At 35.6% G+C, this 27,269-nt stretch overlaps 1 protein-coding gene across 2 annotated transcripts in view; it reads left to right on the forward strand.

Moving 5' to 3' along the window:
* Positions 1-27,269, forward strand: part of GABRB2 (gamma-aminobutyric acid type A receptor beta2 subunit) — a 245,171-nt gene that overhangs the window by 58,397 nt on the left and 159,505 nt on the right. For both annotated transcript variants that reach the window (XM_027841694.1, XM_027841695.1), the window contains exon 4: positions 20,005-20,225. In XM_027841694.1, coding sequence (XP_027697495.1) covers positions 20,005-20,225 — 221 coding nt within the window. The remainder of the gene's footprint in view (positions 1-20,004; positions 20,226-27,269) is intronic.

Below are 27,269 nucleotides of genomic sequence, written 5' to 3' on the forward strand. Positions count from 1 at the left end.
CTTCCTTCCTTCCTTCCTTCCTTCCTTCCTTCCTTCCTTCCTTCCTTTCTTCCTTCCTTCCTTTTCCTTCCCTCAGTTCAAATAGGGTATCACACTCTTACCTGCAGGTGCTCTGCCCAAAGGGAATTTGAATTTTTAATCGCTGAAACTTTTTTCTTATTCTTTTCTCTTAAAGACTTGTTTAACCCCAAATCATTCTGCCCGGTTCCAGGCCAAGCCCTGCTTGGTCACTCTTTTGGGCCCTGATTGGCAATTGTTTCTGTTTTGGTCAGAAACCCTGAGGCTCTTCCCCTTCCAGGTTTATGAACTATAGTGTTAGGAGTATCCACACACTAGATGCCCTAGAACCAAAGTAGCAGTTGTGCTCTGAGTTATGGAACCTACCAGTAAAATTTTGGGGGGCAGTCCATAGGGGATGGTATACAGCTATAATTGTTTTTGTCTGCTTCTTTTGATATTTCAATAACAATTATTTTAGTTTCCCCTTCTTTTTCCCCTCAAAAAAGAGGCCTATTAACAATGCAAACCACATTCCTTTCTTCAGTCATTCTAACTAATGTCAGATCCATATGAATCACCTTCTTGATGTTCACAGGAAAGAACTTTTTTGTCTACCATCTGCTATCATAGTTTTTGTTTTTATTACATATGCAATAACATTTCTATTTTGACATAACTGACTAGAGAATATGTTTTGCATTTAAGATAAATGATTAAGAGGGGAAGAGTCACCTGTTCTCTGGGCATTGTGGAACCACCACTATAAAATATCAGTATCCATTCTGGCTTCCCTGGATAGATCTGCTGGATCTCTGCCAGCGTTTGTTATCTCTAACCTGAAAATTTCAGTGAAAAAATTTAAAAAAAATAACAAGAACATTAACACCGGGTACATAACATTTTAAAGTTTGCAATGTGTTTTGCATACATTATCTCATTTGAGCTTCAAAACAACCTTATGAGTTAGATAGTACAGGTGTTATTTTCCCTATTTCATATGAAACTGAGGCTTAGAGAGAGGTTAAGTGATTTGTTCATCCTCAAATATTGTATCAGAGATGAGATGTGAACCAAATCTGCCTGACTCCAAATTCAGAACATGTTCTGCTTTTTAGAATGTTTTAATAATGTTTGTGGATATGGTTTGTAGTACTGTCCAAAGCCCTTGTAGATGATATTGGAATTGTAAAATAAAATGCATATATGAATATATTTTGAATTCCTCCTAACCATTATTCTGATGTATATGAGAGATTACAAAGCAAATGGCAAAGAATTGAGAAGGCTTTTTTGCTTGTTTGTTTGTTTGGTTTGGTTTGGTTTCTTTTTGTTTGTGTGTGTGTGTGTGTGTGTGTGTGTGTGTGTGTGTGTGTGTGTGTGTGTGTTTTAAGACCCCTGGATTGTGGGGCTGTCTGGTCAAGTGGAAAGGAAATGGCAGTAGGAGTCAGACTTGTCTGACTTCTAGTCCTCCCTTATACTAATTATTAGTGTAGATTATAGGAAAGTCATACAACCTACCACTTAAATTTCTAATCTGTAAAATGGGGTAATAGATATTGCTTTAAGTCAGAAGTTTAAACATGATAACCTCTTGAGAATTCTTGCATGTCTATGGTCTATTGTTTCTTATATCCCCACAGTGTGAAGCATATAGTAGGTGATCCATCTGTCATTCAACACGGTCACTTCAAAGTCCAAACTTGATAACATGATAATTCATTTTGGAACAATATGGGAAGAAATATTTTCAGCTTAGAGTTTATGACTATTGGAGACAGAATGGAAGATGACTCAATCTCATACTTGGATGGTTGCATGATTGAAAATAAAAGCGCATTTGCAATAAACCAACTGTTTTATGGTTAAAACAACCAGTTCTTTTTCAGGGTCAGACTTTTAGTTTCTTAAGTAATTACATTTAGAACTCCCATTGTATCTATAGAGAACATTGAGAAAATACAAAGATGTCCAGCTTAGGTGTCAAAATACACTATCCTCAATTAGTAAGAATAGCTTATTGATGCATAGTTCTTAATTTCCTGCAAGGAGTAGTGATTGCACTGTTACCTATGATCTCAAAATCAAGGGTGTAGGCTCTTGTTACAAAGAGAAGCTAACTGTCTCATAGAGGATAATAAGCTTAGGCTTATTACGTTGGACTAATTCTCAGTGGTTGTACCATCTTGGTTCACTCAGGTAGAAACTTTTGTGCTTCACAAAACAGATCCTGCTTGCAAAAATAAGTAAGTCAATATATCATTAGTTTCAATGTATAATTTTCAAAAAATGAGCTGATCACTTGGCAAATAGAAGAGGTAACTGATGAATAGTGTATTTACTCCATGGGTATCTTTGAGATGTTAAAAGAACATGATGTATTTCTCTAGTATGCTGGATGAACCCCCTATGGAAAACTTGTGGGAGGACACAGTCAAAAGTCACACATGAGAGTCAGACATGTATGATTTCAGTCTACATCATTAGAACAAGTACTCCATTTTTGAGATTACCAATGTGCTTGCTATATTGGATTGCTAAATGCTGAGGGCAGTCATTGTGTCTTATTGATCATCATATTATCCTATTGCTAAAACTTTATGTTAGACTTGTGGTTCTCAAAGTATAGTCCAAGGATTCCCCTAGATCCTTTCTGGTGGTCTATGAAATCAAAACTATTTTCATAATAATACTGACATTTAAATTTATAATATGTAAATGTTGATAGGTATAACATATATAATAACATATATAAAACTCTTTGGCATGTCCTGAATCACTTTTAAAAGTGTAAAGAAGCCCAAAGACCGCAAATCACAGCCTTGGATAATAGACCTTCAAATAGAATATACTGAATTAAATTGTTAATCTGTGGTAATCCCTAATCTGGATTTTCATTCATTTTTATCTTCTGGCATTTTAAAATAACCATCATTTGATCATTATGAGTATTCTATTAATGTAGATAATGACCCCTATGCATTTTAGCAGGCATTTTCATGAATTGTAGTTGCCATAAAATTAATCATCTAGTGACCAGTCTTCTGGTGGTGAACCTTTCCAATTTACATAGGTTGGAACAGTCCATTATGGAGTCCTTACTCTGATCCTTTCCAACTTAATTGGATGGATGATTCAGAGTTTCCACCTCACGACATATAATTTGGGACCCAGAGACAACCTTCTGCCACAATGGAGTAGATAGGATCTTAAGATCATAGATTTAGAGCTGGAAGAAATAGTAAAGATTATCTGATCAAATCCCCTCATTTTATGTGTGAGAAAACTGTGGCTGAGGGAGGTTAAATGATTTACCAAAGTCACACAGGTAGGAATTTCCTATGGTGGGATTGTAATCCAAAACTTGGTTGTGTTTCCCTGTACACAATGTCATTTTGCCTGCCATCTACTTCCTTTCTACCCCTAGTACACCTAAAGCGAAATAATAATAATAATGATAATGATAATAACAACAACAATGATAATTATAATAATAATTCATAGGGCATTGTTGGTATTTATTTTGTCAAAACTCATTATTTGCTTTTACTAATAACTTTTGACATTAGAATGAATTTTCCCAAGTGGTGTACATTTTCTCAATCGATACTCAGGATCTGGTGTAATATTAAATGCCCTGCTACTAGAAGTTCCATAGAAGGAAGAGACTGTTGTTGTTGTGTCATTTCATTCATGTCCAACTCTTCATGACCCTATTTGGGATTATCTTGGCTAGGATACTGAAATGATTTGCCATTTCCTTCTACAGCTCATTTTACAGATGAGAATACTGAGGCAAACTGACTTAAGTGACTTGTCCAGTATTACACAGCTAGTGTGATCGGAGGACAAATTTGAACTCAGGTCTTGCTGACTCATGACCTAGCACTCTATCCACTCTACTACTTAGCTGTTCAGGGAAAAACCATGTCTGACATAAGGGATTGATTCTGGGATTCTAATATTTTCATAATATATGCTGACATAAACATTTACAGCCTACACCTTGACAACAAATACTTATCCTTTTCAACACAATTTTGATTCATGAAGTTGAAAAATGGTCTGTCCCTGCTGTGATTGTGAGCTGCATAGTGTTTGGCCATAGCACATGCATGAATGTATACAGTTTATAAGCTTTGGTTACTAGTGTAAGGAATTATCCACCGTGAATTGCGATGCTTCAGATAAATATTTTTTACTCTGGCCTGGAGGAGAGCTCTCTGGATAAATATGAATACCAAATAGATTAAACATAATTCAAACAAGAAATTAAATTTAGCACTTGGAATGATGCTAATAAAAAAGATAACTCTATTGAATAGATTCATGCATTTAAGCAACTGAGAGTCTGCCTTAAAACACATGGTATAATCAAAAGACAATAATCATAAAAGAGTAACAGAGGCTAGCTCCTTCCATCCCTAAAGCCACATATGTAACTTATCAACCATAAAATAGTATTTACACTTTTATTTCCCATCACAACTGCATTGTTAAAGTGAAATAACAAAACAATGTTAGAGCAGAATGAAATTAACAATGTTTGAAGCTATACAAATGTGAGAAAAAGAGAGGGGCAGAGTGCTAGAACAAACAACTCAACGCCTCCTCTTTGTTAGGCCTGCAACTTGCTGTGTGTCCTTGGGCAGTCCACTTTCTTGCTCAAGACCTCAATTTCTTCTTCTCTAAAATGAAGGGGGTGGACTAAATGATCTTTAAGGTTCCTTTTGATTTTGACTTTCTATGGATGAAAATTAAAAAAAGGATTTGAATAAAGCAAATTCTTTACCTTCCAATTTAACCCAAACCAGCTCCATTTCTCCTAAACTATTCTCACTTAGGAAGCAATTGCAGTTGAGATGAGTCAGTGAGAAATGCAACATACGATCTTTTCCTCTTTGCATAAGGATAAATAAACTAAATCACATTGTTATTTCTGTTAGGAGAATATGCAGCTCTTCACCCACCGTATTGTGGAGTACTCTTGTAGGCTGTAGTTTCTGTGTGATATGGACACCTGTAAGGGAAGTGGATGTCTAGTGACTGTGCTTTGGTAAAAACTTTTTTACATTGTACATGGCTAAACACTTCTTTCACTCACTGATTAGAAGAGTGAAAAGAGAATTTTTTCCTGTCTTCTCTCATAAATAAAGAATAAAATGAAAATTGTCAGAATTACACTTTTAATATGAAAGTCATATGATTTTCAAGTTCTGTTTACACACAGCTATGCAAGAAGAAACATGAATAATTTCCCCAATCACTCCACTCTTGCTCTGTTCTTTTTATTACCATGCAATTTGTGTCACTTGCATAGTGATACCCATCGTCTATGAAGTTAGAGCAACCTATCAGTGTTTGCTCAACTTTGTTACAACCTTTCTTCCTTGGAAAAATCCAATTATAGATATGGCCTTATCCATAACATAAGGAAATAATTAAATATATAGCCTGAGCATTTCATTTCCTATCCATTTTGATAGTTCTCAAATGTTTTCATTTTTCTTTACACAAGATGACTTCACTTTTAGACATGGTGAAAAAGTAAGCAAAAAATTTGAATTGTCAGCCTACTTGTTGTTGTTGTTGTCATTGTTTTGGCACAGTTCTGTGATTTCATTGATGTTGAAACTCTTCCAACTGCTACAGTTTTGCTAGTAATATGTAACTTAGAGTATTAGGAAGTTGCCAAGGCAAAATGAAAAGTGAAATGACTCACATTGGAGGCATGTGTCAGAGATATGACTTGAGGCAGAGGATTCCTGGAACCAAGGCCAGCTTTCTATACACTATGCTTCATTTATCAACTACATAACTCAGGACTTAATTAAATTTTCCTTCAGGTTTTTATTGCCTCATTTCCCTACCTATAGGTGGAATCCTAGAGTTTAAAGAGCCTTAAATCACCTACTTTAAACATGTCATTTTATACATGAGAACACTGAGACACAGGGAAGAAAAATGACTTATCCAAAGTCATGTACCTAGTTAGCAACATAGCCAGGCTTGAAATACTCATTTCTCAGTTCTTTAAAACACTGTGCTTTCCTTTAGGTGTCTATTATGCCTCCTATAAGAAGCTACCTTAACAGATTTATGATCTCATTGGTGTGGGTATGTTTTCTACCAATGGAAATTATAATCCATCCATTCTCTCTTACCTGGTATCATTATTGTCCATGCCTTTACATAGATTTTCCATAGAAGATCTACCTATCTTGCTGGAGGCCTTCTTCTGGTTTTTCTTTTTCTTTTTTTGTGGGGTGGGGCAGGCAATGGGGTTAAGTGACTTGCCCAGAGTCACACAGCTAATAAGTGTTATGTGTCTGAGGCTGGATTTGAACTCAGGTCCTCCTGAATCCAGGGTCAGTGCTCTATCCACTGTGCCACCTCGCTTCCCCGGTCCTCTGGTTTTTCTAAACATCAGTGCAGCATTCATACTACCCACTTGTTATCTTTCACTTTGGCTATGTGACTAGCTCACCTCCTTTTATGTTCACATGTTTAATTTAGGATGGCCATTTACCACTTCTTGAAGTCAAGCAATTGTTGGTGAGATGCTTTCACCTACTTGTACCTACCATGTGTCTTTCTTTCACTGTTTGGGTCACCTGGAATGTTTATTCTCATGTAATCATGATATTCTGTATTCATGTCTATTCACCATCAACAGGGGAATTTTCATGTGGAAAAACAAAGGTTTTGTAAATGGGAACAGCTTGAGACCATAGAAAACTCTGTGCTATTTCCTCTCCCATATCATCCTCTCATTTGGTTTATAGCAGAAATCATCCTTCTTTAGAGGCAACTAGGTGGCACAGGGATGTAGCACTGAGTCTGGAGTCAGGAAGACATGAACTCAAATCTGGCCTCAGATACTAGCTGTATGACCCTGGATAAGTCACTTAACCTTTTTTTGCTTCAATTTTCTCATTGCAAAATGGGGATCATAATACCACCTACTTCCTAGGGTTGTTGTGAGGATTAAATGAAATGATATTTGTAAAGTACTTAGCATAAAGTGACACATAATAGGCCTTAATGTTTGTTCCTTTCCCCATTCTGTCTCTGTCCAAGGTATGTGTACTGATTGAACTATCTTGATAGACTGTCCATACAACTTCATGTCATAATAGAAGCAATATGCATTCTTTAATTACTGGGATTTTTCCATATAGAGTACTAGACTCATACCGTGAGAGGCTATGAGATCTCAAACAGAAGTGTCTGCAGAATGCCAGGCATGGTTTAGTAAAATTATCACAATGCTGCCTCCCAACAGAAGGATCTATAATACCTTACCATCCATAAGGGATTATCCTTCTAATAGCACTTTGCCCTCTGTGACATTGGAAGACAATTTTGATGAGCACATGCCTCACCAGAGAAACTGCTTCTGGGAAATCAGTCATAGATTTAGGAGGGAACTTAGAAGTTCTCTATTCCAAATAGCATGCTTGTGGCACATGTTTCAATTTTCCAGGAATTTTATTCATACTGAATCCATTATGGTGACCTCAGCGGCATTCAGAGTCTGCAGAGTTTCATTATTGACTAAGCACCCTTTGAAATGAGGATTTATTGGTCTTAGCAACAGAGGAGAAGGCTTGGCAAGATGATGCTGGTCTGTATGGGAAAAAGTAAAATGAAAAAGAGATGTTGCCGTCCTTTACACAGTACCTTGGAAAACCACTGAATGGATTATAAATGTATACATTGTAAGGCTGAATTAACCTGCCACAAACCAAGCTGCTTCAAAATGTTGTACTCTAGTCCCATGCTGACCTGTTGTGTATACGCAGCCAGAAATTCAGTAGAGTGCCTGTACAGACATGGATAGAGCAGGGAAAGGATGGCATCTAGGGGAGCTGGTGTTTCAATACATGACTCAAAACAACAACAACAACAACAACAAAAAGTTTAGGAGATTAAAAAGAAATCACTTAGAAAGAGGTAACAGATTTCCATAAATGCCTCTCCCACCACTTTATAACATCAAAGGTCAGTGTATCAACTTTGTGATGCTTATGGTGCTGGGAAAAGCTGAGGTGACCACAACAGGGAATGACAGATGCATTCATGCCCTCTTCTAGTCCTTTAGCTAACTAAGCCATGTTCCACCCAGCTCAAACTCCTTCTCCATGAAGTCTTTCTTGTCCACTTAATTTCCTAGTGAGTTCCTTTCCTGCTTCTTTTCCCCCTCTAATATCTCTTAGTACTTATTGTCTCTATAATTCATTTGGCTCAGTAAACACAGTGCATCTACAGCAGATCTAAATCACATGACTTAAAATACAAAAAATGGAGGTATTTTTCTCACTGAATATAGTGATAATTGGAAATGAGTGCTGGTTTATACACTGCTTAATAGTCATTTCTATTTTGATTTTCAGTGATTAAATAATTTGCATTATTTCTCCCATTCTCTAACATGCACTTTCTATCATAATAAGGCTAATCTCTTTATTACCCCATGAACATACTTTGTTCACCTCAACCTTAATGTTTTCAATCATGTTTGTCATTGCCCAGAATACCCTTCCCTTTCCCTTTTATCTCTCTAGATCCTAACTATCCTTCAAGGTACATCCTTGAATTCTACCATTTCTATGGAGCATTCCCTGTCACTTGATCCCATTCCCTCCTTTCTTTATCAGAATATTGTCCTATCAGTTTTCTCCCTCTCTTGAATCTTCAACCTCTTCCTATCAACTATTTTCCCCCTATTGCCTTTAAATATGCCCAAGTCAATCGATTCTAAAACATAAAAGCAAAATAAAATAAAATAAACATTTATTATTTCGAGGAGTCATCTCCTCGAACTATCACCTTATATCTCTCCCTGGATTCTTAGACAAATTCCTTGAAATATGTGTGTGTGTGTGTATTTGCTTGTTATACTTCCTCTCCTCTCACTCTTCAACCCTTTGCATTATAGCTTCATTACCCAAATGAAATGACTGTATCCAAAATTACTGATTATCTCTTAACTGTCAAATCTGATGGTCTTTTCTCAGTACTGGTACTTTTCCATCTATTTTTTTTTTCTGCATTTAACACTGTTGCTTGGACAATGACTTCTTTTTATCATGTTTTAATCTTAATTTGCACACAAAGAAGTATTCAATTCTTATGGACAGTGTCATTTACCACACATGAAGACTAAATTTATTGTTTGACTGATGTGATCAGTTAGTTGAGACAAGCAGCCAGTAAATTCAAATTTTAAAATTGACTTTACATTTTCTCAAGAAATGATAGTTATTTTACCAAATTGGGTAGTCTTAGTATGAGATAGACATTTATATTTTCCCAAGTGTCAAATAGGAAATAATGTTGTCTACTTTGATCCCACTCTCCTCCCAGGAGAATGTAAGATCCTTGGTGATAGGACTATTTTGTTTTTGTCTTTGTATATCATATTATGTGTTGCATACAGTAGACACTTTATAAGTGCTCATTGAATCAAACATATACTCTGTAACATTGATTTCACTTATATTCTGGATATGTGTAATTCAATTAGTGTATTGGTTTGGTTCAGTAGATTATTTTCAGGAACTCTACAATATTTCATGACATTCATTCATTCAGTCAGTCAATAAGCATTTAGTTAGTGCTGACTATGTTCAAGGCACTGTGCAAAGCACTAGAAATAGAAAAAGAAGCAAAAGACAGTTACTGCCCTCAAGGAATTCACAATCTCTTGGGGGGAAGGGAGACAAGCAAAAATATGTGTGAACAAGCTTTGTATAGGATAAATAAGAAATAGTTGAAAGAGGGATGGCACTAGAATTAAGAAGAGTTGCAAAAGCTTTTTTTTTTAATACAAGATGGGAGTCTAGGTGAGTCTTGAAGGAAACCAGGGAACCAGGGGGCAGGGATGAAGAGAGAGAACATTCCAGGCACAGGGGATAATCAGAGGAGATGCCTTGAGTTGAGAGATGGTTCATTTGGATGGATTGATCAATATATTTATTGGATAGGAGACAGAATTATAGAAGGCCTTTAGGAACATGCTAGATGGATTAGAAAGCATCAGGAGAAGATTAAAATTTCTCCTCTTCTTCCTTAAGTCTAGTCTTGTTTCACAAAGGCATTGCCTTGAAAAAGAGATTAATGTAAAATCCTATGATGAAGCCAGTGAACAGAGATGATCAAAATGGCAGGCATTTCTTTCCTCTCATTTTCTGAATGGGGCATTTAGCACATAGAGAATATCTGAATGTCTTCTGCTTTGGTACTCATCCAAGACTTGCCCTACAGGATGTCACTGATCTCTACCCTTACCTAAATCTAGAAGGTCTGCCCAGAATTATGGCACAGTGAAAATTTTTGTGGCCCATAAAGACAGAAGCTATTCAATTCTGGTATGAGGCAGATTTAGGAAATGGTACCTTCTGCATCTCATGTCATTTAAGCCACCATTTCCCTTTAGAGCTGGAGGCAAACACAACCTGTAGAGCAGAATATAGGTGAAGTATCATTTGATAGCAAGTAAGAGATAGCACGTTGTGGTAAATTTAGCTTTGGAGTTAGAGACAATATCTACATTTGAATTTTGATTTGGCTACTTTTTATCTGTATGGCCTAAGTCAAGTCATTTTACTTTGGGCCTCAGTTTCCTTGTCTGTAAGATAAGACCATTGTGTAGAAGATTTTGAAGGTCACTTTTAGCCAGGAATGTATTGATAAATGTTTAAAATGCATAATACGATACACTTTTAAGTTCAATAAACATTAGTAACATTTTCTCTATAACCTTAATCAACGGACTAATAAAAGCCATGTCTTGGTTTTTAGCACTACTGATTTCTATGGCATAAGTACTCAAACTGGAAATTTAACAATCACCTCAGCCAGTGCAAGCTGGCTCCAGCATACCACTGGATTAAATTCCGTGAACCTATACACAATTGTCTATACTATATTGAAAGGCTTGTCTGGCTGTCATGCCTCAATGTGAAAACCTAAGCATTTGCTTTATCTTCTTACAAGCATATCTGAGGGAATGATAATGTGAGTTTGTGTGTATGCATGTATGCATGTATGCATGCATGCATGTATACACGTATGTGTGTGTGTCAGGATGGGGGGGAATGGCACAAAAAAAAAGTAGCTCCCTCAGTACCATATTTACTGGCTAATCAGTGTTGTTAATGTATATAAATAGCATTGAATTGACAAGGAAAATGTAAAACAAAAAAATGTCAGAAATGGAGGGGAATGTTGGTCACAAGATTAAAATAAAAGAATTAGCTTTGCTTGCAAAGGGTGATAATGCACATTTCTTTTTCATCTCCACACATCAGATATTCTCTTAGAAGCACATCTATATACTGAACATATTCTCTTTGCTGTAGTATTGGCCTGCAAATTGGACTTCCTGTCAGCTTCTACAAGCCTGTCAGATAAATTAAAGCAGTGATATGTACTTATTTTAAATTGTCCTTTTACTTCAGTACTATCAGATTTCTTCAGAGCCTGTCACTTCAAGAGAGAAGACACTGAGCACATGCTGTGAAAGGAAAAAAAATAGAATTTAAAATAAAAAAAAAAGTTGAGGCCTACATGACATGTCCATCTCCCTCAGAACTTTGTTTATTCACTGTTTTCAAGAAATCATTTGTTAGGATTCATGGATTAATAAAAAAAGAAGAAATTTATAGTACTTAAAAATGTTTGTTGATTGAATTAAACCAAATCATATTTAGTTGATCCCTTCCATTGGAAATGTGTGGGAAACTGGGAGAAAATTCTCATCATATTAACAGCAAATTTGACATAGACCTTTACATGTATTATTTATTTTGATCATCATAATAATTCCGTGAGCTAGGTGATATTATGATCCCTATTTCACAGATAAAGAAACTGAACCTAAGAGAGATTAAATGACTCGCCCAGAGTTGCATAGTAAGAGTCTGAGGCGGGATTCAAATTCAAATCTTAACTTCAAGTTGAGCTCAGTATCCACTGCATAAACTGTGTTGTAGTCTACTGTGATTCATAAATCATTAAAGGCATGCTTTTATGGGAAATTTTTTCTTATCTTTTTAAATTTGTTCTTTCTTTTAAAAACAGAAGGTAGAAAACTCCCTTGCAAGGATATTCATTGGCAATTAGGCATGTATTTACAATTATAAAATATTTGGGATGATAGAGACTTAAGGTCATGTTTTAGAAGACATAACTTCTCTGGGCTTTAATTTCCTCATTTGTAAAATGAAATTGTTGGACTTATGACCTCTAAGATCTCTGTAAGTCCTAAAAATATGATCCTATAATGCTGTGATTCCCCCCTTCCACCACGCACTCTACACACACACACACACACACACATATACCCTTTTCATTGTACAGCTGGCATCTAGTGAAGGGAAGGATTCATTATAGAGTTACTTTACTTAGTGACTTCTCATAACTCACTTTATAAAAAATTGATCTGACACAATTTTCTCATTGATTCATCTTTTGCTAGAAGTGGATTACTGCTTTGAGTCATAAACTTGGTCCCCCATTTTTTTCCAAGGAGGTGTCTGCTTTTTTTGGGGGGGTGCAGGTATGAGGAAATCTTATTCTATTCCTCCCCATCCCCTAGTTTTCCCTTGTTAGGGACAAAAAAGCAGCTAATATTTACCTCAGCTTCATTAAAAAGTACTTTCTTTAGAATTATTGTGTCTTGAGAGGCAGAAAAAGTGATGAGCATAAATTTGTTTAGCTAGGAATTCTTAGACTATTTAATGCTAATACTAGATGATTTGGGACATTCCACAGGGAGATTCCTATATGGATGACTTAGGTAGAGAACTGAACTACTAGATAAATAGTATATAGCAAGGTGCACTCAGTTTTATATTGTAGCCATTAACATGTTTGAAAAAAAAGTTAATTTTCAGTGTGGTTAGGGAGAAAGAAAATTACTATATCAAGAACTAGGTGCAATGTTCTTTTAATAATACATTTTCCCCAAAAAAACTGAAATGTTTCAGGAATTTTTGAAAATTTCTGAGGGGACATGGGAACAAAAGGATAGAAAAGGATAGCAAAGCAGCCAGATAACAAAGATTATAGGATCATAAATTTAGTGTTTAAAGAGACTATAGAGTCCATTTGATTCTATTAAGTTCAGTGAGGATGAGGCTGAAGATTAGAGAAATTAAGCATATTTCCCCTGTCCTATGGCTGATGCATAGAATTTTTTATTTAAAGTTTTAAGGAACCTTAGAGGCCATCTAATCCATCCCTCTCATTACCAGATGAGGAAATTTAAGACAATAGAAGTGAAGTGATTTTCCCAAGGTCAGGGAAATTACACACCCAGAATTCAAACCCAAATTCTCCAGCTCCAAATCCAGCATTCTTTCAACAGAACCACGCAGTGGTATCCAACTGGGAACTTGAATTCACTTCTTCAGACCATGAATCTAATATATATTTTCAATTATACCATGTTATCATTCAAAAAAGGAAGGATGGAGGGAGGGAAAGGGGAAAGGGAAGAAAGAAGGAAGGAAAGGAGAGAGGGAGGGAAGGAGGGACTGAAGTAAGGGAGAAGGGAAGGGAAGGGAAGGGAAGAGGAGGGCATCTGGAAAGTACATGTTATATTCCACAGCTATAGCATCTTGCCCCAGCCCCCATTCTCTATTTTTCTAATTAAATATTCTCTCCCTTGCACTCTGCACTCCACTAGGGAAAAAAAAGAGAAAAGAAAAGCAAATTCCTTTAAAAATATGGATAGTCAAATAAAACAAATTTATTCATTGCCTTTATTATATAGATCTAAATCTATATAGATATAGATATGAGTGTGTATGTATCTATATGTACATATATACACACACATATATGTATGTGTGCATATTATATAAATACCATTCTATAATCCTAAATTTGTCACCTCTGTGTCAAGATACAGATAATATGTTACATCAATGGGCCTTTGGAATCATGAATAGTCATTATATTGCTCATAGTTCTTATAGCTTTCAAAGCTGGTTTTTCTTTATAGTGTAATTATTGTATAAACTATTCTTGTTCTGCTCTTTTAATTCTTAAAAGACTACATAATTACTCATTCTATAAGATTGATATTATCGCATACATTTTCTTCTGATTCTGCTTACTTCACTATGCATCAATTCATGTGTTTCCATGTCTCTTTGTAATTATCTATTTCTTCATTTCTTTCACAGCATATTATTATTCTATCACATTCATATACCACAACTTTTTTGCTGCAATATCTACTAAGTTCATCCTTATATTCACAATATATTAGTAATCTAAAATCCCAGCACACATTTAGGCAAAATTGTTGAAATTGACTTTAGAGTAGTTAAAATCCAAGAGCACCAGTTCTACACTGAGCTACTGATTGTTAATGGTCTCAAGACAGACAGCTTGGAATATACGTTCAAAGTGAGAGTGAAATTTAAAAAAAAAAATTTGCTCTTTTACCCTGGGAGGTACTTGAGAAGTATAAAAACATCCAACAATGTTTTTTATAAACAAAAAAGTATGAAGTAGCAGGTTTGTTTAGGATAACTTTATATATTGAACTTGCCATGAGCAAATGAGTGAACGTGTGTGTTTGTGTGTACGCATAAAAAAGTCACTAACTGATTGGAACCTGGAATAGTTTCTTTTAAATCCAGAAACTTTAATATTTCTTCCTCTTCCCATCTACCATGGTTTTAAAATAAATATTGCCATTGTTTTGTTGAAAATCATTGTTATGCATTAGGATGTCAAATTGAGTTATACTTCAGGCTGACAGAAATTTTACCTGTTTTGTTCCCCTCTGTAGAGATATAATACTTTTAAATACATCTTATGTTCTGTTTGTTGGTCTTTTTTAGTAGTAGTGAATAAACTGCCATTTCCAGAGCTATTTTGAAAATTCTGTTGCATCAATGTGAATTTGGAGTCATCACTTTTTTATAAAGCTAGCATGGTTCTCTATATGCACATGTATGGTGGAATACAATCCAGTGGTTTTGAATCTCAGAAACCTCCAGGGTCAACATTTTTTTTCATGTATTCAGAAGGCAATTATAGAACATCTGCAACATGTACAGCACTATTTGCATGGCAGCAAGTTGGGTAGGAGAGTGAGGGAAGCAATGGTTCAAACAATAGAAGAAATAAGCCAAACTCTGTGGGAGTGGTGAAATAAAAAAAAAAAAACAACCAAGTATCTTTGCCACGTGATCTCAGACTCAAATCTGCTACAGCATCCTCTCAGGGTGTTAGAAGTACCCCTTTGGGGCTGTGATATCTTTTCTCTAATTCCATTGGCTTACACTTCTATGCTAGATATGTTCCCCCCCCCACTGTTAGCCAATCTGCAACTAGCAGCCCTGTGACATTTTACCACTTAACATCAATTAAATTTAACAAATGGTTATTTACTTTCCAAATAGAGCAAAAACAGAATTACACCAATTTCCCCACCTCAGGGATACATTCTTCCTTATACCATCTTGATCTCTTGCTTGCTCTTAGCACAGTTTCTACATGGAATTCATCTAGTCAAATTCATATTCAAATACGTCATGGTTACCAGATGAGTCCTTCCTTAGCTAACTTTGGCTTGGGTCTGGAAGGTTACTTCTCACTTGAACAAGTATCAGTACTGGACTGGCTGCAAAACCCATCAATGGACTGGATTCCTATATTCCCATATGAGTCACTCTCTTGACCTTTCAAAACTCACAGAGTTATAACCTCCAGATTAATCTTCTTCACGTAAAATGAAAGAATAAATGTTAAGACAGGCAAAAAAACTGATTCATGAGGACATATGTTGGCCTCAAGTGAGCCATCTCTCTTTACAACCTTGTCTTTCACTGGACCCTATCTAGGCTGAAGAAGTCAGCCAAAAAGAAGTGACCCTGGGCAAGTCACTTAACCTCGTTGCCTAGCCAACAAACAAACAAACGAACAAACAAAAATATTACAGGAGCAAAATAACAATAAAAATGCCCGAAGGCAGTATATGATTAATTGCCAAATAAATGGTTATCTGAAGGAAAGTAGAAAAATTCATGATAGATATAAATAGGCCCAAAGATGTTCGTGAGAAGCAGCACAAAAGAACTTCTAAAGAACGTTTGACCAGAAAAGGAGAAAGGCCTTATCTTATAGAGAGAACTATAGAAACACATAGACAGTTTATATGATCCATTGGTACTTATGTAATTTCAGGAGAGCTAGAGGGAAAGTGGGAAGCCCCCAGAAACATGGAGGAGGGGAAGAGAAAGGACAAGGGGACTGCCTATATAAGAATTCTAGCAGACATGGTCAAGAATCTCCTAGGATGAGGAGGTATGGGCTCATACACACCATGTGCCTTCCATTGGCCTCAAAGTGATGCTTATCTTTAGTTCTTTGGAAGCAGTCAGTTTCAAAGTCTGACTTCAATACTGGTTGAAAAAAAAACACTGGTTGGAAAAAATGTCTTACAAAAAAGTGGAGCTTTTTATTGAGTTGAACGTTTTTATTTAAGAGGCTTTTTGAAGAGCTCGTAGGGACGTTAGATGAAGAAACTCAAGCCTTGATTGACACTTCCTTCAGCATCCTCTCCTGTCTGCTTGGAGAGCTGAAGGGTGGAATATACAAACTCTGCCCAATGCCTTCCTTTAAGGAGGGCAGAAATTGGACATTGAACTCACTCCACTTAGCATTTTTGCTCTGCATGGTTTAAACTCCATGGAACAAGATGCCTCTGTGCTGGGTCCTCCCTGATGTCTTCCTCCAACCAACCCACCACTTCCCTGCCTCCTTTTGTGTGTTGTCTCTCCCCAGATAAAGAATGAGCTCCTTGAGATCAGGGACTTTTATTTTTATTCATTGTATCCCTAGAACTTAGCGTGGTACTTGCCATATAGTAGGCACTTAAATATTTATTGGATTGGATTGGAAATAGTCACAAAAGAGGTTACTACATAAAAGATACGTAACTAATTATTCACAAAGTTTTTAATGATATTCTACATTTTTTTCCAAAAGTATGATTCAGAGGAAAAGATTGGCATAACTAATTTTTCAGAACAGCAATTAAAGTTTCTTGTTTTGGGTTTGTTCTTATTTTGAGGGGGGAGGAGGTGTTTGTTGCTCAAATAAATATTTTTCCTTTTCCAAACCCATAACTTAATAGACTGCTGTATTTAATAACAAAAAAAAATCTTCTTGCATGGATCTGACATGGGTCATGAAGATCTTGAATCTTGTATTTATAAATATTTTTAATCTGAATAAGCCTATACTGTGATAACTTCCTGATCGATGGGGTGAGATCTCATTGTTTTTTTTTTTTTCTTACTGTTAGTTGAGAAAAAGGTTTCAATTAGGATGGTTGGTGGTAAAGATGAGAAGAATACATTAAGAGATACTTATTTCTTTTGAGATTATTTGTATTCTCTGAAGAAGCCATTTCTTTAACTGAATATGTTGTAATATGTAACAATAAAATAAAATTAAATAAGAATTGATGCATTGGTTCACAGAATAACTGACATCCTTCTCTAGAAGCGTATCTGAATGCATATCGTCTTGGTAGAAAAATGATTAAAAATTATCAAGTAAGTCTGAATCCCAGTACATTACTATTCATTTAACAGTTTATTAAATGTTCGATTTCATTTCTGGTGCTGAAAGGTATTTCAAGGCCTAATAGATAGAGCTCAACACCTTCTAAACAATCACTTCTCTGAATGTCAAAAGAGCCCATAATCAAAGTCACTTTAATGGCTGTATCTCCTAGCAGAAAGAATAATTGTATTTTCCAAGTAGTTATTGCCAAGAAAGAGAATTGAGTAACTTCTTTCTTAGGGAAAAAATTATCTGCTTATTTTATTTCTTGTGTCTTCTGTTTCTATCTTCTAAATTCCTCAGAAAATGTCTATTTGTAATTTTTTCTTTACATTTTCTGGTCCATTGTTCTTTTAAGATTTTGAATTGTAAACCAACCATAATTTCTAGAAACATGTACGCAAATTTAGTGCTAAAACTATCAGTAATAGCTATATGAAATGTTATTTAGAAATCACTAATAAGATAAATGCAAGCTAAATCAACTGGAATGTTTCACCTCACATAGGAAATTGGTGAGGATTTAAAAAATATGGAAATACAGCAGACATAATGCACTGTTGTGCTGTGATTGGAGTTGTGAATTGTTCCAAACCTTCCAACCATTGAAATTAAGCTTTAGAAAAAGTTGATAAAATGTCCATGTAAACTGACCCACTGCAAGACATGTACCCCAAGGAAGTCAAAGATAGAAAGTTCCTTTATATACCAGATTAGGCATAGCATCACTTTTTTGTGGTAGCCAAGAACTGAAAATAAAGTAGGTGTCAGTTAATTGAGAAATGCTGTATCAAATTTAGAATATTACTACACCATAAGAAATAATAAATATGAAATATAAAGCAGACTGAAGCTAGCAGGAACAGAAAAACAGCATACATGACTATGGTATTATAAAAAAGAAAGAACAATTGAACAAATCTGAATACTGTGTAATTATAATGATCTATCTTGGCCACAGGAAAGGGTTAAGAAAATTGATCTCTTTACTTTCATTGGGGGAAATAAGGGCCAACATATGTGGAATGTTGCATACACTGACAGATGCTATTGAAGGATCTGTCAATTGGTTTGAGTGAACTTTTTGTTTGTTTTCTTTTTTATAAGGAAATGTTCACTGTATAGAGAAAGGAGAGGAATATATTTGCAAATGAATGTGATGCAAAAGTAAAGAAAATCAACAACAAAAAGATAAAAATGAATCTGAATATCTATATATTAAAAAATAAGACAACCTAAAACATTAAGAGAAGCAATTATTTAAGTCAAGTTTATACATCGTCGCTTAAAGAACCCTAAGAATGTTGATGTTTTATTCACTTTCATTGTTTTTCTAGAATAAACAGGACTAATTAGGTTTTAAATTCAGAAGGCATTAGACTCACTCTGAGATCAAACATAGACATTTCTGATTTGAGAGGAAAGGGGGGAAATGATAAAACATAACTTTAAGAATATGTTCCATGGTTTCAAAAATGCTTTATTTCATCTAGCATCTTTAATACTCATTTATATATACATTTCACATGTTAATTCATCATTAGAGGAATCATAAAAGTATTATTGCTTTTGTTTTATATGAGAGAAAACTGAGCTTCCAAGGTGTGGCATAACCTGCTCAATGCCACATAGCTTGGTAAAATCTAGGACACATTTATGGAATGCTTTGAGATTTGGAACTATGGCAGACAAGGCTTAAGTGAGATGAACCTATGATTTGTACTTTAGTTCCAGGGCACTGTCCATCATCATCATCATCATCATCATCATCATTTCATTTTTATAGCATTTTAAGATTTACAAAATACTTTATAATTTTTATTACATTTTATCCTTACAACTACCTTGGGAGGTAGGTGATATTATTATCCCCATTTTACAGATAAGGAAACTGAGGTAGATATAAGATAACTTGTCTTGGTTACAGAGCTAGTAAATGTATGAAGCTGGATTTAAACTCAGATCTTCCTGCCCCAAGTCCAATGCTCAATCCACTTGTCACCTACCTCATCTTTCTTATCAATTTCATTAACAAATGTAGAAAAGGAACTCAGTAAATACATATAGTCAAGTGGTAACTAAAGAGAAAAGAACTCACACACATGAGGACACATTAACTTTCTGCTCTGCAACCTTAAAAAGACTGAATCCAAATAATTCTTCTCTGGTGAATGATCAGCAGGAGAAAGGAAAGTTGTGAAATTGCAATAATGGTATTTATTGGAATATTCAATGTATACTTGTTGTTATAGTTATTGATAAATGGGGGGAGGTGCAAACAGTTCTACCTCACAGTCATACAAGGTATTCTGAGCATCACTCCATTTTATATACACAGAGAGTAGTTGTTTGCCTATTTCCAAAGTCTATTTTGGTGCAAATAATAATTTTCTCTTCTCCCAATCACAGGACTATACCCTGACAATGTACTTTCAGCAAGCTTGGCGAGATAAGAGGCTGTCATATAATGTAATACCTTTAAATCTCACGTTGGACAATAGAGTAGCTGATCAGCTCTGGGTGCCTGACACATACTTCCTGAACGACAAGAAGTCATTTGTGCACGGGGTGACTGTCAAGAATAGGATGATTCGTCTGCATCCTGATGGGACTGTCCTTTATGGCCTCAGGTCTGTAGAAATATAGAAATTTAACTTCATCTTTCTTATGATCATATTTATGTTGTGTAACTTAAGACATTCTTAGGGAATATTTTTGTTTTTACCCTTTCTGATGGGCAATTAAAAACGTCTTCCACATGAATAACTGTAAGCCTGGAATGGCCGAGTACTTAGTCACATGTAGGACTAAGATTTCTGTGAAGTATCAGTCGTCAACTTTGGAACTACTTCCTTTAAAATATTGAAATAAATGATAACAGACTGGCAGTGACAAACTGCTAAACCCTCCTCCCCCCACCCCAAATAAAAAGAAAAGAAAAGAAACTGGATATTAAGATGGCAGATGATTTTGTTCATCACTCCTGTTCAAAGTGAGTTAGATGTGATCTTAGAGAGGGAGAACTTGATGATGCCCTCCCCCAACCCTCAACCCAGGGGTAATTGGCCTTGAAAATAAGGCAAACATGAACAAATCACTTCATTAATGTTTTTGTTATGCTATTAAATTCGATTACTTATGCCATAACCAGGCAGTGGCTCAACGGTCTGCTAGAAAGACATAGAAGTTAAAAAAAAAAACTTCTCTTATTTTGCAGAGATTGATTCATATGGTTTCTTTAAAAAGACAAGAAAAGACATGCGGGTTATTTATTAACACACTATAATATAGAGTTAATTCCTTTATTTAAATGCAGGCTACTCAATAATCTTATATTTCAATTTCCCTAAGATTTCTAAATGTTGGTGAGCTTTTCTGTTATCAGTACATAAGGGATTGAAATTGTTTGTTTCTCTTATTTTTAAACTGAATTCTTACTCATCTTCCCCTATGTATTGTAAACCATCTTTTTTGTTTTTCTGTTGAAAACTCTGGGTATCAGGTCACAGTGTAACTAATTTCTTAATTCTGATTAGTTGGTAAATTTGGGTTTGGGTTATATGATCTTAGTTTTTCCAATATTGTCCAAGTTATTAAAGAAGATACCCTTCTTTAACTGCAGTTTAAAAAATTTTCTCCTAACCCTGAATGAGTTGTAGAACATTTCCACATTCTGCATATAGCCCACAGCAGCCTAACTATTCACATTAGCATCATGAAGAAGCAATTAGTTTGCAAGTTAAACTTAATTCCCCTTCTTTTGAAAATGGCCCCACTGTGACCATTCATTCAACAAATATTTATTAAGCATGCATTATGTGCAAGACACTGTGTTGGGTATTGAGGAAAATATATAAACAAAATTCCATTCCAACTTTCAAGGAACTTAGTCTCTGGTAAGAAAGATAAGTCATCTACCCAGTTGTCCATCCTATGAGGAAGAAAGAGAGTAGTACATAATAGAGGAACAGAGTATTGTTTCACGGAGGCACTACCTTTATGAATAAGTGGACAAGACATAATTTTCACTGTTAGTGACCTAGCACCTACACTAGAACCCAAATCCAATGCCAAGGTTATAGGCTTTATCACTTTATGGATCAGGTGACTGTCCTGTATAACCACAACTAAATGTAGAATATTAATGAACACCCTGCAGGTGTACATCACTGGTCACAATGGGAGCCTGGTGAGAAAGTATTGATGGATCAGTGCAAATTCTGCTGCTACTGCTTTATTCATATAGGGTAAATAGCACTATCCTCACATATGAAAGACAATTTTACAATATAAGTAAAAGAAATATAATAGAAATAAGAGGAGAATGTGTCTAATTTATGTTCCATTATACTTTATGTTTTGCTAAATGTCTTGTGTTCTCAGTGTTGTTGCTTCTTCCTGGCCTCAGATCTTTGAGGTTTGGATAGAGTTGAGATGAGTTCATTATATAACTAAAATGGTAGAAAGTCAACCCTTAGTCTATTGTTTGAAATAGCTTTCTGTGTCCTTCTTTTGAAATGACTCTGGTGACAATGTCATGTTATACTGTTTCTTCTGGGTAAGTGTAAATTCTGAACTTAAAAAGACATGAGGGATTTCATTATGGGATGAGCTAATGAAATAATGTTATAAACTGTGGATAGTCAAACACTTTACTTTTCTTAGGTTATATCCTATGACAATTTTTTGTGTGTGTCAGCAACAAAGTATTGTAACAATGAATGGAAGTTTCATAAAAAGAAGAGAGTAGGGTATTCTTGGGGTGGATCCAGACTGAAACTATTCTCAAATAAAATTTAATTCAAGGAAGAAGATTGCTCAGTACAAGAGAGGGGGGAATATAACTAAGGTACAGATGTAAGAAGACTAATAAGGATGATGACAAAATGTGTACTAATTGTCGACTTTGAAACAAATTTAGATTATGTTCCCTTTCATTAACATGTTACTTATGGAGGAAATAGGATTTGGCACTGATCTTTAGCAGGCATTTGAAGTTGACCAAAGGAAGTGATGGAATTACAACAATGTGAGTGAGAAAGTCTCCTTTGCCTATGAAGAGGGAGTAGGTGAAATGAGGAAGGATAAGAATTACAAAAGCAAGTAAAAGTGTCTACTTTTTCACATCTTCCCTTTGGTGAAGTCTGTGGCTGCTCAGGTTATACCATATAGAGGGGAGCCTTCTTGGTTTGAGGGAGTAGGGATAAATTTAGTCACCAAGTTCCTGTGCAGGAAGGATACCAGAATATCATGCAGGGGCAGCTAGTTGGCATAGTGGATAGAGCACTAGTCCTGGAATCAGGAGGACCTGAGTTCAAATCCAGCCTCAGACACTTGACACTTACTAGCTGTGTGACCTTGGGAAAGTCACTTAACCCCATTGTCTAGCCAAAAAAAAAAAAAGAATATCATGAAAAAACAAACAAACAAACAAAAGAAAAGAAAAACAGCCACAATGGAGGGGCCATGGAGTGGAAGTAACAGAGGCAGAAAGGAGTTTTGGTAGAGGAAGTAGAGTGAAAACCAAGATCAACAAAGGCCCTTGAGGGCTACTGAGATTTGAGGTCCAGTGACAGGTATTAAAGGTCAAGTTTAATGAGAAGTTTAATTAAAAAGTTTTCACTAAAATGTTTAATGATATTTTTCAATCTTCAGCATTCTGTTGGCACTTGTATTCCTTTGTTTTTAAGCACAGATATGTGTGGCTGTCTCTTCCTTCTAGCTATCACTAAATTTGCCTCACTTGGTTAGCTCCCACCACTATCTTTGCTCTCCATGGCAACAGTCATCCCTAAGTGTTGGTGGACAGAGGTGGAGAGAAAATTTTAAAAATATTGAAAATCACAGCAATGATGAAGCACATATATGCAAAGATGTCTGAAGATTGGGAGAAGTAGAGTCCAATGGCTTCAAGTGTTATATACTTACTGGCTGTATGAGTATGGACAAATCCCCTAACAACATTGATCTTCAGTTTCCATATTTGTAAGCTTGGAATAATAATACCTGCCACCTTACACTGTTGTTATAAGAAAAGCCCTTTGTAAATTTTAAAGTACCATGTTAGAATGCTGTATTCTACCAAGGGACTTGTTACTCAGTAAATCTGCCTACAAAAATGGAATGATGTTACTTTGAATCCTGAAAAACTGATCTATTTTCCTTCCCTTCTTTAAACATTATTATTGTCATAGTAAAATATGTGACAGGCAATAGAGCATGGTAAGTGGATAGAGAACTAGCCTTTCAGTTAGTTCAGTTAGTTCAAGTTATACCTGATAGCGGCTATGTGGCCCTAGGTAATTAACTTAACCTCTCCATGTTTTAGGAATCTCTTACAGACTAAAAGTTACAGAGAAGGTGTCAGTCTGCATTGGTAAAGTGTGTTTTATCATAAGAAGTTTTTTATGCCAATGAAATCACAAATCTGGTCCCCCCCCTCAAAAATGTATATCACATTACCCCTAATGCTCTACCTTCATGAAGTTAACATTGGTGGGCAAGAAAGGCATATAAACCATATTTGTCATCTCAAGTGCATATCATTTCAGGCTCAGTGTGAAAGTGGTTGGTGAAGGAGGGCATGTCCAAGAATGTTATAACATGCTATATTAGCTTATGAAGGCAAAAACCAGTGCAATTTACTTCACTGCTGGAAATTTAATACAGACCAGTATTGCCTTTTGAACCCTACAGGCTTTACTTATGATGGATAAGAAAAAGAAATCTAATTGAAATTATGCTTGCTAGGGATTATTCAGGTACATTTAGACCACTCACTGTGTTTCTGTAAAATATTAAACTGAAGTGTGGCCTAAAAATGCTATCATTTAGGCTTTTATTCTTGCTTGTTTGTTTATTTGTTTAGAATAAAAATGTGAACCAGCAATATGGAAGGATTGGTAATGAGTACAATAAAAAATTAATTAGATTGAAATAGGATTCTTTGGTGCCAAAGACATGAACATCCTTCTAATAAGATGTAGTTATAAAGAATAATACTTAATTCATTCATGCATGATGCATTGCTATCCTGTGAAATCACAGGATTAGGAGAAAAATATAAAACTGGAATTTACAGAGAGAGCATCACTTTTTCTCAGACACTGGAATAAAGAGGAGAGGGTGAGGGATGACCTTGAAGTGATTCAGTGTATGGAGTTGTCAAATTAAAACAATACCAATGGCAGCTCTTTTTATGGTGGCCAACGATTGGAAATTGAAGAAATGCCCATCAATTGGGGAATGGGCAAACAAGTTGTGGTATATGAATGTAATGGAACACTATTGTGCTATAAGAAATGATGAGAAGGCAGACTTCAGAAAAAACCTAGAAAGACTTGTATGGATTGATGCCAAGTGAAGTGAGCAGAACCAGGGGAACATTGTACACAGTAACAGCCATGTTGTGCGATGACTTATTTTGATATACAGACCTTCTCAGCAATGCAAGAATCTAAGACATCTCCAAAAGTTTCATGATGGAAAATGCTATCCACATCCAAATAAAGAACTATGGAGTTTCAATGCAAATCAAAGAATACTATTTGCTATTTTTTGCTTCTGTTTTATTTTGTTTCCTCTTTCTTGTGGTTCCTACTATTGGTTCTAATTCTTCCTTACAACATGACTAATGTGAAAATATGTTTAATAGGAATGCATATGCAAAGCCTATATCAGATTGCGTGCCGTCTTGGAGCGGGAAATGGGGAGGGGGAGAAAAATTCTAAACTCAAAAGCTTATGGAAGTGATTGTTGATAAAATAAATCAATAAAAATTTTAAAAAGTAATAAAAAACAAAAAAATACAGAATTATCACCTTATACCCCTTGGATTGACTAAGATGACAGAAAAGGAAAATTATAAATACTGGAAGGGATTTGGGAAAACAGGGACACTAATGCACTGTTGGTGGTACAATGAAGTAGTCCAACCATTCTGGAGGACAATTTGGAGCTATGCCTAAAAGGCTAGAAGATTGCACGTACCCTTTGACCCAGGAATACTGCTACTAGGTCTATACCCCAGAGAGATCCAAAAAAAGGAAAAGGACCCATATTTACAAAAATATTTACAGCAGTTCTTTTTGTCATGGCAAAGAACGGGAAACTGAAGGGATGCCTACCAATTAGGGAGTAGCTGAATGAGTTATGGTATATGAATATAATGGAATATTATTGTGCTGTAAGAAATATTGAAGGGAATGGTTTCAGAAAAAAAACAACTTGGAAGATATATAAACTGAAGTAAAATGAAGTGAACAGAACCAGGAGAACAATCTATACAGCAATGGCAATATTGTAAAGATAATCAACTGTGAAAGATTTTGTAAGTCTAATCCATACAATAATCCATCATAACTCCCAAGGAATCATGATGTAAAATACTTCCCACCTCTAGATAGAGAACTGATGGATTTAGTGTGCAGATTAAAATATATTTTTCTTTTATTTTTCTTGCTTTTTTTGGAACATGGATAATGGGGAACTAAGGCTATCATATTTCTTGCCTTCTCAACAGGTGTGGAGAGGCAAGGGAGAGAATTTGGAGCTGAAAATAAAATTTAAAAACTTAATAAGTAAACTAAAAAAATAGAGTATAAAGCTGGGGATAAGATAGAGCTTAAATTGATGGCCTTAATGTTTTTAATGAAGTTTTCATGAGGTACTATGCTGAGAAGTGTCCCTAGGAGAGAAGAGATGGTCTGCAACAAAACTGAGTGAAACAAGATAGAAGATCAACCAGGGATATATGAAAGATTTGGCAATAGCTTTGAGGGTCAAATTGAGATCCCTTCTTTTGACTCAACCTTCTCCTCAAACTACCACCATATATGTCTAGCTTTTCATAAGTAAGTTTTTAGGGAAGAAAAAAAGTGGTGTATAGATGTTTCTACATATTTTTTCACTATTCATTCACTTGTCAACTCCTTGCAGTCTGGTTTCCAACCTCATTATTCAATTGAAATGGTTCTCTCTGAAGTAACCTGTGATCTATTAATTGCTAAATCTGGTGGCCTTTCCTTAGTACTAAATCTTCTTGACTTTTGGTAGTATTTGACCCTGTTACCCATCCCTTTCTATACATCCACTCTTTCTTGGATTTGTGATATATTTTTCTCCTGGTTCTTCTTCTACTTGTCCACTCAATTTTGTTCTGTCTCAGTCATATTTGTTTGATCATTACCCTTGTCCCATTATGTCTATGTTGTTAGACCTCAAGTCTCTCTCATAGGTCCTTTATGCTCTCTCTCTGTATTCTCAGTGATCTTATCATCTCCCACAGATTCAACTAGCATCTCTGGGATGACTCTCAGGTTGAACTGTTTGGCCTCATTATCTCTCCTGAACTCCACTCCTGCATTACTCCCTACTGAGCATGTCCAATTGTGTGTTCCCTATACATCTCAAGTCCAGTATGTACAAGGCAGAACTCCTGGACATTCCATTCCTCTTTCTAACTTCCCTTCTGTTATTAAGGGCATGACTATATTTCCAGGCACTCAAGTTTATGACCTGGGTAACATCCTTGACTCCTTAATCTCTCACACTCCATATACCAGTGATTTCTTGCTAATTCTTGCCATTTATATTTCCACAGTAATTCTCCCCCACAGACATGCACCACTTCTTCTTCTTCTTCTTCTTCTTCTTCTTCTTCTTCTTCTTCTTCT

Source organism: Vombatus ursinus, unplaced genomic scaffold (genome assembly GCF_900497805.2).
Source record: "Vombatus ursinus unplaced genomic scaffold, bare-nosed wombat genome assembly UNPS02014863.1, whole genome shotgun sequence".
NCBI lineage: Eukaryota > Metazoa > Chordata > Mammalia > Diprotodontia > Vombatidae > Vombatus > Vombatus ursinus.